The sequence below is a fragment of the Aotus nancymaae genome, unplaced genomic scaffold (assembly GCF_030222135.1).
Source record: "Aotus nancymaae isolate 86718 unplaced genomic scaffold, 86718_ANA_hifiasm-v0.15.2.pri h1tg000012l, whole genome shotgun sequence".
In the NCBI taxonomy this organism is placed as follows: Eukaryota; Metazoa; Chordata; class Mammalia; order Primates; family Aotidae; genus Aotus; species Aotus nancymaae.
In genome coordinates, this window is record NW_026988423.1 from 28,180,837 (window position 1) to 28,195,881 (window position 15,045).

The following is a 15,045-nucleotide window of genomic DNA, read 5'->3' on the forward strand; positions in this document are numbered from 1 at the left end:
TGTTAAGAGTACAGCACAGCCTGCCATAACTATCAGCCCAGAAAGCAGTCCAAAGGCCCCAGGATCATCTAGGTTTCCCAGCTGGAGCTGGAGGTCTCAGATGCAGTATGAGGCACATGAGAATGCTGTACAGCTCAAACGTCTTCTCACGGGCTTGCTACCACCTGGTGTACTAATTGTGATTTGTTTGGCTTAAAGCATGCTCTCTCTTTCAAAATGCAGTAGCCCACAAATGGTAATACAGGAAGCTGTTTTCAGTGTTTTTAGTTACCTCCAGGTGACGAGGCCTCAGATTTCTGCCTTAGGGGCAGGAGGTGACAGCCTAAGCCAGAATAAACCCAAGTTGAACAAAGAGAACCAGGGAGACCTTCGGGGACCACAGGAATGGAGGAGATGGCGGGGTTAGGGGCAGGTGTCATGGTGGAGCGCATAGCTCTGAGCAAGACGAGGGCAGGGAGTATCTGATGTCACAGAGGCCAAAAAAGAAGAGAAAAAAAGAAAAAGTGGCAGGGGTGGGGGTAGTGGGGGTGGGAAAAGAAGCAGTGGAAGGAAAGCCAGCCGGACAGGCAAACGATCTGGATTTTCCTCCTGCTTCCAGTGCTAACTTGCTTCACGTCCCTGAGCAAGCCCCTTGCTCTTGCAGTGAACTCTGTTCTCCCAGCCACAAACTGAGGAGCACCGGAGCTGCACCCTCCAATAGCTGGGGACTCATTCAACTTGCGCATGACCTCACCCACCCCTGCCGATCTCACACCTCCAAGGGTGCTGCAGAGGTGACTCGGTTGGAAGAAGTCAGTGTGGGTGATTCTGATGCCTGCCCTTTATCTAGAGGCCCTGGATTAAATAAATGATATCCATGCTTCCTCCAAACCCGACCATCCACGAGGCTCTGTGACTCCGATAATAAATTTGTTTTTCCTTCTGTTTCTACCCGAGGCTTGCGCTGGTGCCTGGCAGACGAACTAGCTCAGCCTTGCCACACTTTCCACCAGTTAGGCACAAGGGTCTCCGGAGGAAAAAGCCTGAGAGAGCTGTGGAGACTGTTGTGCACTGTGCTAGGGGCTGGCTGGCACCAATCAACAGTTCCAGACGGTGACCAGGAGAGGGCGCCAGGGAAAGGCGTGTAATAAACGGGGAATAAAGGAATTTCACAACAAGAGAGTACCTTAGAGAGCCCCCCCTCCAACCCCCTTCATTTCACACCAGAGGAGCTCGGCTCAGAGCAGGGAAGTGACTCTTCAGGAGGCCTAGGCGTCCTTCTGCATTTTCAGAATTGACCTACCTTCCATTTTAGTTACATCGTCTGACCATTATATCTCTTTCTCTTTCGTTCATTCACTCTGAGGACCGAATCTTCGCTTATTTTTATCACAATGACATGATAAAAAATGAATAAACCTGTGGCCTGGAGGTTGGTATTCCTGGATCCTTTTTTCTAGGAAGAGCCCTAACTTGATCTTTTCTTTCATGCCCCACACTTTGGCCTGCTCCCCAGCCTGCCTCTCGGGGCAGTAATAACGCTGGCCATAGACTGAGAAAGGCTGGAACTCCACCCTCAGGAGGCTGGATTCCACTTGCAACAAAAACACGTGAGTTAGGCTGCTGAAAGGACTTCCCACTCACCAATAAGGAACTAGCTGTAGGAGTCCAAAGATTTTAAGTAAGAATAGAGAGCTACCAACTTGTCCCCCTTCTCCCAGCAGAGAATGAATTCATGTAATAAGAGATGCCACAGAGATGGGGAAGGGGTTGCATGTATGATTATGGTGAAGAAAGACAATAGAAAAAAAGATTGTGAAACTTTGGTTCTCCAAGTGTGGTTCCAGCAGCAGCACTGCCTGTTTGTCAGTGTGTCAGGCAATGCAAACTCTCAGGCTCCACCGACAGAAGCAGAAAGACTGGGTTCCACAAAGCCCTGCAGAAGAGTTCGAGGTTTGCTAAAGTTTGAGAACTCCTGGTTTAGAGGCATGCATTTCTCAGAGGCAGAAGGAGAGATCTTCTGAGATTTCTCTGAGCCCACTGAGTCAGGGATTCAACAAAGGCCAGAAGAATTCAACAGGCCTAGCTGAATCGGTAGCTTTTGGCCTTGTGGAGGCTAGCTTCTTTCTCTAAGAGACCAGGAAGAGGTCATTCTACCATCTCCAAGCCTTTCTGCTTTAAGGAAAGGCACAGAAAGATAAGCTTCCTGGGCAGTTTACAAGAAGCTGGCCACCAAAGGCAGATGGGTCAATGGTGACATTTTTAGATGTCACCATTCCACATACCCGGGTGTTTGCACTCCTTAAGGATCTCGCTCACGTGGAGACCTGCTATCCTACCCTGCCCTGTCCACAGAGAGCAGGATACTCTAGAGACCCCGTGCCTCAGCCTCACCCTCCTCGGTGACTCTTAGGGGGATCAGCCGCGTTGTCTTCACAAAGGGCCGATGCGCCTCAAACTCAAACTCCCGGGACACATTGCAGGTGTAGAGGCCAGAGTCATTCAGAGTGACGTTGAGCACAGTGATGGACACATCCTGCAGGTCCTTGCTTCCATTCCACTGCAGACGCCCCTGAAAGGGGCTCTCCACCTCCTGGTGGCCGTTTCGATACTCATAGATCTGCAGATAGAGGAGCAGTAGAAGGTAGGGCCAGGAGAGGGGATGGAGGAAAAGCCGAGTTAGGGACAGGGCAGAGAAAAGAAGCAGAATTGTGCATGGACAGGGAAGACAGGGGAGCGTGTCACCAGGAGACCCAGAATGTGGGGGTGGGATGAAGAGACACAGAGGAGGGTAGGAAAGAGAGCAAAGACAGAGAAGGACAGGCAGAGGCAGCGGGCATCAGGGCATGTAGACACAGTGAGGACAGAGGCAGCAAGGGGTGGGCAGGAAGAAGCTTGGCAGGAAAAAAGCGGTGGAAAGAGGGAGAACAAAGGCAGGTGGGAGAAGGGTATGGGAGACCAGGAGGGGGACATCGAGAGAAAGACAGGATTTGAAAGAGATAGAAGGAGAAAACAAGAGAGTAAGATGTATCCCAGGGTCACCAGCAAAAGAACAAGATACAGACAGCAAGACAGGCAGTTTCATGAGTAATGAAGGCATCTGACAGCCCTGGCTTTCAAACTGGACTCTCTGTGCTGGTACTCATCAGGGGCTGTGGGACAGTCTGGGCCAGGCCATAGGAAGAGTGCTTAGGATGCTGAAGCATGGCGGATGAGCAGAGAGCCATTGCCAGAGAGGCACACGTCACGCCTTTTGCTTTGGACTGAATTTTAACTGAAATCTCATCTTTTACATTCTCAACACTTCCACCCTCTGACATAACACACCTTTTTTTCCTCTCTTGCTACAGTTGTGCTGTCTATTCTAGTCTCCACTAGCTACTTAAATTCAATTTCCTAGAAATTAAATAAAATGTAAAATTCAGCTCCTCAGTGGCACTGGCCACATTTCAATTATTCACAGCCATATATGGCTGGTGGCCATTGTGCTGCACAGCACTCAGAGGTTCCACCATCTCACACATCTCTACGAGACAGCATGGCTCTGGATTTCCATGGGTTTTTTGCTGTTGTTTTATTTTTCCATGTTCTTCTTCTTCTGATCCACCTTCTCCTCACTTTGGGCAGGCCTAGAAGAAATGTGGGCAGCTATAACTGGTACATGACCGGGCCTGAAGCCCCTGGGGGACTTTGCATCTGTCCAAGACATCCAGCCTCTTACAGCTGGGGGCTAGCCTCAGCTGCAGCTTCATTGACGTGTCACTGTCAAGCCTGAGCTAGGCTCTGGGAAGTCTCTGCTGGTCCCAGTCTTGGCACCTGACTATAGCGAATCTACATCAGAATGGCACATGGAAGCCAGAGTTAGAAATGAGTTCAGCTTTAGGATAGCAAGAAAGAAGAGCAAGCTAAACCCAGTTTCACCCTTCCGTTGTCTCCATTACAAATCTTTGTAGAAGAGAATCTTGTCCCCAGGAGGGCAAAGCAATGCCATAAAAAAGGCCTTGTATCTGCTGTGAGACCACTTGCCTCAAGTCTAAGCTGTCTTATTAACGTCTCTGAGCCTCAGTTTCCTCATTTCTGTGTCTATATCTTTTCTCTAGCAAATACTTAACATAATGCTTACTATATTCCAGGAACTATTTTTAATGCATTAGAAATTATAGCTCATGAGTCCTGGTAACAGCACTATAATTTGGCTATACTTTATATCCCCACTTTAAAAATGAGGAAACTGAGGCACAGAAAGGTTGACCAACATGTCCAAGGACACAGAGGTAGTAAGTGTGAAGTCAAGAGTCAAACCCAGGCAACCTGGCTCCAGAGTCAGTGAAGGAGTAAATAATGGTCATCTCCAAGGTAGTATTCAAAATATATGACAACCAACCGGGAGCGGTGGCTCATGCCTGTAATCCCAGCACTTTGGGAGGCCGAGCTGTGTGGATCACCTGAGGTCAGGAGTTCGAGACCAGCCTGGCCAACATGGCAAAACCCTGTCTCTACTAAAAATACAAAAATTAGCTGGGTATGGTGGCGCGTGCCTGTAGTTCCAGCTACTGAGGAGGCTGAGGTGGGAGAGTTGCTTGAACCTCGGAGGCGGAGGTTGCAGTGAGCTAGACTGTGCCACTGCACTACAGCTGGGTGACAGAGGGAGGCTCTGTCTCAAAAGAGGAAGAGAGAAAAAAATATGACAACCACTTCACCACTGGCACCAACCAAGCAGAACTGACATTGGTTATGGTGCAGGAACAGAATCCAGAAGACTCCTTGCTCTGCCAGGAGTGAATCTCTTGGTTTCCAAATCATGGAGAGGCCTGGGGGTTCGGCCACTTAGGAGACTGGGTACATCAAGTATCCATGGGAGAACTGTCTAAAGTAGTTTACTCGCCGATGTGGCTGTACTGGGTGTCCCGGGTGAATATCACCCTTGGATCACTCTTGGTCATTCCTGTCATTCCTATTTCACTGGGATTGTGGGAGTTAAAGGAGCCAGCCTTTGTTGTTTCACATAATGATGCTTTGTGTTATTCCAGTTTCTTTATTAATTTAAACCATATAATAGGATTGTGCAGAAGGTTAAATGAAAACAGCTGCAAAATGCCTGGTAGGGTGCCTATCACATAGTAGCCTTTAAATATAGCTTATCTCTTTTCTCTGCTTTCCCCGGCCTATAACCAAGGGTGCTTACAGCTGGCCCAGTGCCCTTTCTTTCACAGAAGCTGGGCAAAACTAAGGCTGTCAGTTATCTGCTGAGGAGCTGTCAGTGTTTGAAAGAGAAAGAGCCAGTGTTTGCTAGCTTGGCATCCCCCAGGCTGTCAGGAGCCAGGCTTAGAACAGCAGAGGCCAGCAGAAGAAAGGCCAGAGTCAGCAGTCTAACATACAAGGAAATCTTTACCGCCCTCGGGCCTGTAGAACCATTCCACCACCGTGGTGGCCTCCACCTCCTCTCTCTTCATGCAGGAGATGCAGCGCAGCTTCATGGGGTTGCCCTGCACGGCCTCCGTCTCCGAGGGCACTTCCACACACACAGGGAAGCAGACACTGACTGCAGAGAGGACAGGCAGGGAAGAACAGCAGGCGGAGGGGAGGGGCCACAGGAGAGAGGCAAGGAGAACAAGGAGGGAGGGAGGAGAGACAGAGAAGGAAGAGTCATGAGACGAACTTGATAAAAGCCATGTGCAAGTGTCTACAGCCTCACCTGGGCTCCCTGAGTGTACAGGCTCAGAACATGTACACAGTTAGAGGGAGGAGACCTAGATGATCCAGACATGGACTGAAATTCTTCCCCTGGAAGCAGTGGAGATGTATCACAGTATATTATACTTGAGCCCTGCCCTCTAAGTCTTACAGCCTAAGTGGGAGACAGGGCATGTGCCTACCTAGCGATCATCCATCCCCTTCATTCCACTACCATTCATTAAAATCCACTCTCTGCCAGGTCTGATGCTAGAATAGAGATGCAAAGATGAACAAAACACTAACCATGTCCTAAATGCATTTATAATCTAATAGGGAACACATATTCCTAACTACGATTAAACCAGACCACAGCAAGTAACACACTCATGATGTGTTCTATTCCTAGAAGACAGGCAGTTAGTTACTCCCAGTTGGCCTAGGGAGAAAGAAAGAGGAGGATGGTGAAACGTGAGGCTAGAAAGGTAGGCAGGACTCATGCTGGGAAGACCTCTGTGTGTCCCTTCCGGTGTGAGGTATCAAATGTTTTAAAGCCATGGAGAGATGTAGTTATGTCGTGTTGCATGAAAACTGTAGGTAATTCTGACATATGGTGGAGACTGGAACAGTGAGGAAAATGGAGAGCGGACCACCAGGCTGGAGCAATGCTCTATGCAGAGGAGTATAGTGAGGCAAGGGAAAAACTGGAGGGGGGTCAGACCGTGGGACACCTTGCATGCCACAAGGAAGTCTGGACTTAGAGTTTCTGCCCTCTAGAAACTTGAAGTCTATTTTTTAAAAAGAGTCAAGTATATCAGCTTGGTAATTCAGAATAACTCGAGTGGAGCATGGCTGCCAACGAAACATGTGCAAATGTGGGCTGCATTAACAGATGCACAGTGTGCAGGAGGAAGGAGGCGTAGCTCCTCCACACTGTTTTTGGAACAAATCTGGACTATTATGATCAGTTCAGGATGTCACATTTTAAAAAAGGAAGTTGTTCAAAGAGTGCAAGCCCAGAGGTAAGGGAGATGGTGAAGGGTCTGGAGATAAAGTCTGGGGAGGAACAAATGTGAGGACTTGAGTGACTTATTTGGACACAGAACATATCTGTCTTCAAATATTTGAAGGCTGGCAGGTGGAAGAGAAATTTGATTCTGCCTAATCCCAAAAGTTATAAGAAAAAAATAAGTTTAATGCAATAAAAAAAGAATTTTCTGATTTTGGAGCTGTTCACAAATGCAAATAACTGTATGGTAAGAGAGTGTACACAGCATTGTTTGGCACTTTGGGAGGTTAAGATGGGAGGACTGCTTGATGTTAGGGATCCAAGATCAGCCTGGGCAAGATAGTGAGACCCCCAACTCTAAAAAAATAAAATAAAAATTAGCCAAACACGGTAGCATAAAACTGTAGTCCCAGCTACTCAGGAGGCTGAGGTGGGAGGATTGCTTGAGCCCAGGTGTTTGAGGCTGCAATGAGCTATGATAGCACCACTGCATTCCTGACTGGCTGACAGAGTAAGATCCTATCTCTTAAAAAAAAAAAAAGTAAGATAGCCACCATGGATTCTTACATTAGGACTTTGAAGATCCCTTCTGATGCAACCTTTCCATCAGTTAATAATAAAAACAGAACCCCCAGAAAAAAAGAAGTAATACCCACTGACATTTAGAAACGAGTCCACTGTTAATGGTCAGCCTGTTCATCTACTGACAGAGAGTTCTTTCCTAAAAGCAGAGGAAAGCTTTATTTAGAGCTTACCAGTGACATAAATTAATTTTGAGTCAAAAACCTAATACTGTGTTTAATTGACTTAGAAGGCAGTGTATTTCATTTCAAAACATAGAGTTTAAAACCCAGTGGCACTATAATTAAAGTTTTAAAAATCAAGGTAAAATACATTTCATTGGTATTTCAAGTCTCCAGCAAGCTTGGTGAGTCTTATCCAGCAGTCTTCGAGAGGGCCTAGTGCTTCTGCAGATGGTGAGCCACTTTTATGCAGAGACGGCCCACATCTAGGGAGAACTGATCAGAAACATCTTCAGCATGTGATGTTTGAAGTATTTATTACAGATCTGATTAAACAAAAAGGAAATGTGGTTTGTGCGAAAGCTTGTGAGTGGGCAGAGGGGTAGAGGGTCTACAGCAGGAACTCTGTGTAGCATGGAGCCTTGAAGCACATTCATATTTAATGAGAGCTAGTAAACATAAATTCATTAATTTCATGTTGACAAACTCAGAAGTGGACTAGGAAGTCTCAAAGAATGCACAGTTACAATTACACAGGCAGGGTGAAGGTAGAATTTGGCAACTGAGGAGCTGGGTTTGAGGTACTATGTAATCTCTCTGAGACTCAGTTTATTCACCAACATAATGCTGAAAATTACATCTCTCTAGTAGATTTATCATGAGAATTCTGTGGATTAATTTACATAAACATTCTTTGTACAAATGTTATTATTTGTGTTATTCTATCCTTCGTTTATTTCACAAATATACTGAGTGCCTACTGAGTGCCAGGCATTATTCTATGAAGAATACACAAAAGAACAAAATAGAAGAATCCCTGTTTTATGGAGCCTACATTCCAGTGGAGGGAGAGGAAAACAGCAACACTAAATTGTAAAAAGTGCTGTGAGAAAAAATAAAACAGAGTGCAGGAGAGAGCATGTGCACAGGGTCGTTGGAGGATGGCCTTTCTGAGAAGGTATCGTTGAGCAGGCACTGAAGAAAAGTAATGAGGATACAAGCTATACACATATCCGTGTGAAGGTCCGTCAAATAGGAAATTGCAACTCAAGGGCTCAAGGGGCCCAAAGGAGTGTGTTTGTTATGTTCAGCAGACAGCCAAGAGCTCACTGTGGAAATTACAGCAAACAGAGTGAGAATAGAAGTGGATGAAGTAGTAGGAGAGATGGGCAGGGTCAGATCGCAGCAGGTCTTCTTGGCCAAGTTAGAACCTTGACGTTTGCTTAGGGTAACGTGGGAGCGGCAGAAGGTTCTGAGAGGAAGAATGATGGGATCTGATTTGTACAAGATCACATGATCGGATGCTGTGTTGGGAATAAACTGAAGAGGTGAAAGGGACAAGGGTGGAATCAAGACAGTTAAGAGGCCTGGTACAGGGATCAGACTGGAAGATGATTTTGTGAGTGAAGATGACAGCAGAGCTGGTGGAGTTTGAAAGAAAATGATTTGCCAGATTAACATCTTTGAATAGGTGAGAGGTGATGTGCTCTAGTGGTATGGCAGCAAGTGGGGTGGCCCCTCTCTTTTCTAGGTTGTTCCTGAGGTGACAGTAATTCAAGGTATCATCATAGAGCAAGTGCCACTGCTTCCCTTCTGGTCAAAATCCAGCTCCAGGGCATGAGAACTCTGCTCGTATGATTTGGAGAGTATGTTGAAAAACGGCCACAAAGTCCCCCTACCTCTGTTTGCTTACCTTTTGCAGTATGACTTGCTGCACCTTGCTTCAACTCCATCCTTTAAGTCTTCAGCACACCACTGCCTGCCTGCCTGCCTTCCTTCCTTCCTTCTCTCTCTTTCCTTCTTTCTTTCCTTCTCTTTCTTCCTTCCTTCCTTCTTTCTTTTGATGGAGTTTTGCTCTTGTCACCCAGGCTGCAGTGCAATGGCACAATCTCGACTTACTGCAACCTCCACCTCCTGGATTCAAGTGATTCTCCTGTCTCAGCCTCCTGAGTAGCTGGGATTATAGGCACCCACCATCATGCCCAACTAATTTTTGTATTTTTAATAGAGATGGGGTTTCACCATGTTGGCCAGGCTAGTCTCGAACTCCTGACCTCAGGGGATCCACCCGCCTTGGCCTGCCAAAGTGCTGGGATTACAGGCATGAGCCACTGTGCCCAGCCCACCACTGCCTTTCTTTTTATGTAACTCTCCAGGTATCCAAAGAAGGCTGTAAATATGGCAGGAGCTCAACCCACATTGGTGACTAAAAGTAACAAACTTCTGGAATACTGTTGACCAAATCATTTGACCTTTGTTCTTCTCTTCAATTTTCATAATAATAATGAAGAAATTTATTAGATGGAAAAACATGGTGTATTAATAATGATAATATTTCATTGAGGAGTAGCATCCATCATGAGGTGGATAATAAAGTATTATGAACTCCTCTGATATCCTCAAAGCTTTCTCTTCCTTGGACATTGCCAAATTTTTCCTCCTGAGATTGCTCTAGAATGCTTTCCTTTGCACTGAGATAATGAAAAATTTAATTAGAATATAAACAATTTCCAAAAATAGGTAATAAATGAAGTTATTTTTAGATGCTCACACCGTGACATGACTTGGTCTGTCAATTTAGCTGGTCACTTAGGGCCTTGAATAGGATGAACGAAGGACCATAGGTGAAGAGAGAAAAACACTTCCTAACACATGGGGCAAACAGAAGGGCAGAGAAGGCACTAGGAACTAGTGGGTGAGGTCCTAGGACAGGTGATGGCATGGGAGAGGGAGGGGACGGTAGCTCAGAAGAGAAATGGGAAGACAGGCACCAACCTGGCAATTGTGCATAATAGCACATGTGTCCATGAGAGGTGCTAGAAGGAGCATTGGAAGACTGAAATAAGAAAACAAGGGTTCTCTAGCAAGTCCCTTCCCTTCCCTGAGCTCATTTCCTCATCTCTAAACTGGAAATAACACTCTTTCCCCTGACTACCTCAGGGATAAATATGAGGACCAAAAGAAGCAAAGCACTCAAAATTACTTTGTAAACTGTGATGCACAGGCAACTATAAGTTTTTGTTCATTTGTTTTTTATAAAGACTGGGCATGGTAACTCATGCCTATAACTCTAGCACTATGGGAGGCTGAAGCAGGAGGATCACTTGAGCCCAGGAGTTAGAGACCAGCCTGGGCAATATGATGAGATGCCTTCTCTGTTAATTTTTTTAAGTCTTTTTTAAAAAAATTATTACATGCTTTAATAAAGGAAATAAGAAAAAAATTTTTTTTGAGACAGAGTCTCACTTTGTCACCAGGCTGGAGTACAGTGGCACTATCTTGGCTCACTGTAACCTCTGCCTCCTGGGTTCTTGTGATTCTTCTGCCTCAGCCTCCCAAGTAGCTGGGACTACAGGCACATGTCACCACGCCCAGCTAATTTTTGTATTTTTAGTAGAGATGGGGTTTCACCATCTTGGCCAGGATGGTCTTGATCTCTTGACCTCGTGATCCACCTGCCTCGGCCTCCCAAAGTGCTGAGATTACAGGTGTGAGCCACCGTGCCCGGCCAGAAAACTGTTTTCATGCATGCAGAAAGTAAATGGAAAGACTCTTTCCCTTCATATTGTAGATCATATTAAAAAATCAACTTGGGAAGGGGGAACACATCTAACTCAGCATTGTCCAATATTGGAATTAACATGCAAATGAAATGAAACTGTACCTGTGAAGGGAGGCTCTTTTGCTTACATTTAACAACCAGGCATCTTGAGCCACTTCCCTTTCCCTTCCACAGCTTTTCAGTCTGGTTGCAAAAAAAACTGAGAATGGGCAAAGATGGGCATTCTGTGTACATTTCTTCCAAAGTTTTTTGGGGGTCTGGGAGAGGATGGGCACTCTGTCAATTCTAGCAATATTCTTCAAAGATTTCTCTACCATTCATCTGTGGAGCTGAAAAGGATGTTCGATACCACTTGTGCCAACTTCCAAACATTACCCACAAAGAACCAGATAGCACTCTGTTACATAGTAAGCTAGTGGTAAAGCTGAGACTCCAATGCAGGCTGCACAAGTTCTAGTCAAAAGATTCTTGGAGATAGCATGTTCTCTCCTTCCCCTGGAATTCAGACAGGAATCTCAAAAACTTAGATTAGCATATAGGAAGAAAGTCTCTGCAGAGTCTCACCCCAGTCCTTGTCTACAACTTCGGCTTTACCCACACTCTTTTTATCCAGCCAGACTAACATCTTCTAGGCCTCATGACCCCAGAGTTAGCCTTCCCTGAGAAAATTTTAGCCTTAATCTTCAAGGCAGGTGAGATCATTGGCAACCTATTATGTCTGCTCCATCTCCAGGTCTGGTCTACTCTACTGGGGATGGCTGGTGAGGAGTCTGCCCTTGGGACTGACATTACCTCCCTCCTCAACCTGCCTAGCCTGTCTCATTAGGCATTTTGACAGGAAGCTTGGCTCTGCCTCTAGTCACATGCAAAATCCAGATAATGCTGGAAGCTAGAGTTAGTCCTGGAGGCTTGAAAAAGTAATACTAAGGCAAAGAGGTAGTTCCCATCAGCATGTCTGCCACTACACCGGCAGGATGAGTTTCATGCCAACCATGGGAACATAAGCCCACATGCCTCATTTCAGGGAGGTAGGTGGGTACAATTGTGTCCAATTACCCTGTATATTGATTTTAGCATGGAGGAAGGTAGCTAAGATCATGTAAAGCAACCTATATGCTGAAGAGCATTATATTTTATCTGAGGATCTAATCAGAGACACCAAGGCAGAGATGCCCAGAACTACCACCTTGCCATGCACACTACTACATTCTCACCCATGCATTCAGATGTCTATGCTAACGTGTTCAGACACATGCTAGTGCACATATCCAGACACTAAGATATATTTACACACAGTAAAACATTGTCTCAATCACATAATCAGACCTTATCACATAGATTCTTAACTCCCTTTACACACGTTAAGGAACTTCAAGACAGTCTCTGACACTCTCCTCAGCCTTTACTGTTCCAGGTGTAAGATTTCCTTATTTGTAGGGGGAAGGTCAATTCAGTCTTTCACAGCTGACAAGCAAGAATCTATTCATCTTTGAAGGCAAAAACCCAGTTCTCCTCCCCAAACATCAAAGCATCGTAGTTCCACATGTTCATGCAAACAAACACACACACACACACACACACACACAAAGAAGAAAGATGCATTTCACAGTTGCCTATTTATTTAATACACAGCAGTAAACGGCTGAAGCTTGTTTTATTCCCAATCCTTGTTAAAACTAAGCAGATGATGAGCAATTAAAGTATTTTCACTCTCAAAATTCATGCATCCAGCTTTCATGTTTGTTTTTTAAAATATAGAAATGAATTTTAAGACCCAGTAAGCTTTCCAGGAGTATGGACTCCTTGATGAGAAATGAAATATAACCGCATAGGAGGTTTTTGATGGTGAACGTGACTGCATTTCCTTTCAGCAAAGGGAAAGCAAAAAAAATACTTTGGAATCATCAGGAAACTGGAGGAAGGGCGGAAGAACCACCAAAGGAGGTTGGAGAATAGCGGGGCAGGGCGGTGGGGAGGCGCCTTTCCCATCTCAAAATCCCAGCTCTCATGGAACCCCTGCCATCTCCATGTCTGGCAGACATGCACAGAGGGAAGCCAACCAGAGCTTTTTTCTGTCGCCAAGGACATACATGTGTTATTACTGTTAGCATTATTATTGTTACCTGAATCCAGCATGGCGGGGTGCTGGTACTTACCCCAGTAGATGAGCACGAGAGAAGCCAGGGGAAACAATCTGTTGAAGGCAGGCATCTTCTGGGGCTGGCGGCTTCCGAGGCTACACAGAGAGATTCCTTCGGTCAAGGACTGCGCCCTCTCAGATTCTTTCGAGGAAACCCTTTGGGACGAACTGCCCCCAGGGGGCGACTTTCTGACCGAAGGAAGGGCCGAGCACCGGTGCCTGGGGAGGCCCTGGGGGCTTCTGGAGCCGGGCGGCGGCTCTGGGCCCGAAGCCACCCCGGCGGACCTCCCCAATTCGAGGGAGCTGATCAGCCGCTCCGCGCCCGCTCTCGCCGGCGCTCAGCACCACGGACAGTCGCCTCCCCGCCCACCCCGGAACTCCCGCTTCCACTGGCGCCCCAGCCTCGCTCGTTTGCGCGCAGGGCAAGCTCAGCTCGGAAGGGAGTCGCACTGCTGGCCTAGCAGCCGGACTGTCGAAGGGTCCAGGTCGATTCACCTCTCGCCTCCCCAGGATCGGCTGCGCTCCGACTGGGACCCTCAGAGCCCCGCGGCTCCGGCTTCGTCCGCCCTGACCGCCTCTCCAGCTGGGCGTGTCCCCACGCCTGAAGCCGCAGGGACCGCCCGTCTGGGCTACAGAATGCGTTCCACGTCGGTCCCGTCCACGCCCGCCCTCGGCTCCCCAGGGAGGTGCAGCGGGGCCGGGAAGGAGGCGGCAGCTCTCGTTTGCCAGGCGATCTCAGAGGTGGGGGTGGGTGGGTGGAGAGGGGGAGCCCCTTCCCGGGAGCTCGCCGCCGGATGATGCGGGGACCAGGCCCTAGGCGGCGGGTGATCAGCAACCCCTCTCTAGGCCCCCAGGCCGTGTGTGCTGTCAGCCCGGACGTGCGCAGGCGGCTCTCCGCCCCCACCACCGCCCCGGACCCTCCCCCCAGTGCACACTCTCCACCCCCTGACAGGCGTGACCCTCCTAGGGCCCAGCGCCGCGCGGAGCGGGGGCGGAGCCAGGAGCGGCGCAGACACCTCCAGCCGGGAAATCTCGGCTCGCGCGCTCGCCGGTCTCTCCAGGTCTTACTCTCGCGCCTCTGCAACTCTCCCGGGCTCTGGCGCACTGCCGCCCTCGGCTCACGCCCTCCAGGCAAACCCACTCCGCTCCCCAAAGAACATGCCGGGCACAGCTCCGGGAAGGGGAGGGCCAGAGCTCTTTCAGGCAATGATGTCATCTGCCAGGCGCGCTGTTCGCGGTTCCTGGCTTCGCCTCCCCGACCCCATCCCTTCCAGTTCTCGCTGTCTATCCTTTGTCTAACCTTGATTAATTGGTTCCGGACACAGCAAACTCAGCAAGATAATCCCTGTTTAGGGCAAATGGGGTAGGGATGAGGCGCACCTGTTCCTGTGTTCGCCTCATCACTCAGTGAGGTGATCCAAATGTCAGCTCAAGGGGAGGGGGGCCGAAGAGGACGCCTCTTCCCATCCCCAGGTTCTTTGCAGTTCTCCCTTTTCCTCTAATTACTTCTTTTTAATAAAACAGCTAGACTGTGTTTGGCCTCTTCCAACTATTAGCCACTCCCTAATCCTAGCAGCTGTTTGAGTGTCCCCGCCCATCTCTGGAAGGGAAACCTGAACCTTTCCATTCAACTATAAACTCAAATTGACATAATAGATTAGGAATGCCTGGAACTGAAGTAAAAGAAAGAGTAATCCAAGAGCCTCTCCTTCAGCCTCCTTTTTGTCCTCTCTTGCTCTCTTTCCAAAAGGGAAAGCTTAACGCCGATATTCCAAAATGGAACAGCAGAGCAACAGCTGACGGTGAGTGAACCAGAAGCAGGAAATGCTCCCTCCTGACATCTCACAGAGCAACAGAATGTCTCCAGTTGGATCTTCCTGGGCAGGGAGCCACCAGGCCATAAACTCTGTGCTGTTTGGAGGACTAATCCTTAAAGCAT

The 15,045-nt window shown here is 47.7% G+C and overlaps 1 protein-coding gene across 6 annotated transcripts in view; it reads right to left on the bottom strand.

Annotated features, from left to right (window-relative positions):
• Positions 1–14,590, bottom strand: part of SCN3B (sodium voltage-gated channel beta subunit 3) — a 26,292-nt gene extending 11,702 nt beyond the window's left edge. The window contains exons 1-4 of one of the 6 annotated variants that reach the window (XM_012470244.2): positions 14,487–14,590; positions 13,123–13,202; positions 5,358–5,521; positions 2,374–2,599 (exon numbers count right to left, since the gene is read on the bottom strand). In XM_012470244.2, coding sequence (XP_012325667.1) covers positions 2,374–2,599; positions 5,358–5,521; positions 13,123–13,177 — 445 coding nt within the window. In that variant the 5' untranslated portion in view covers positions 13,178–13,202; positions 14,487–14,590. The other 5 variants (XM_012470245.3, XM_012470246.2, XM_012470243.2 and 2 more) reach the window with 5 other exon arrangements.
• Positions 14,591–15,045: the final 455 nt, after the last annotated feature.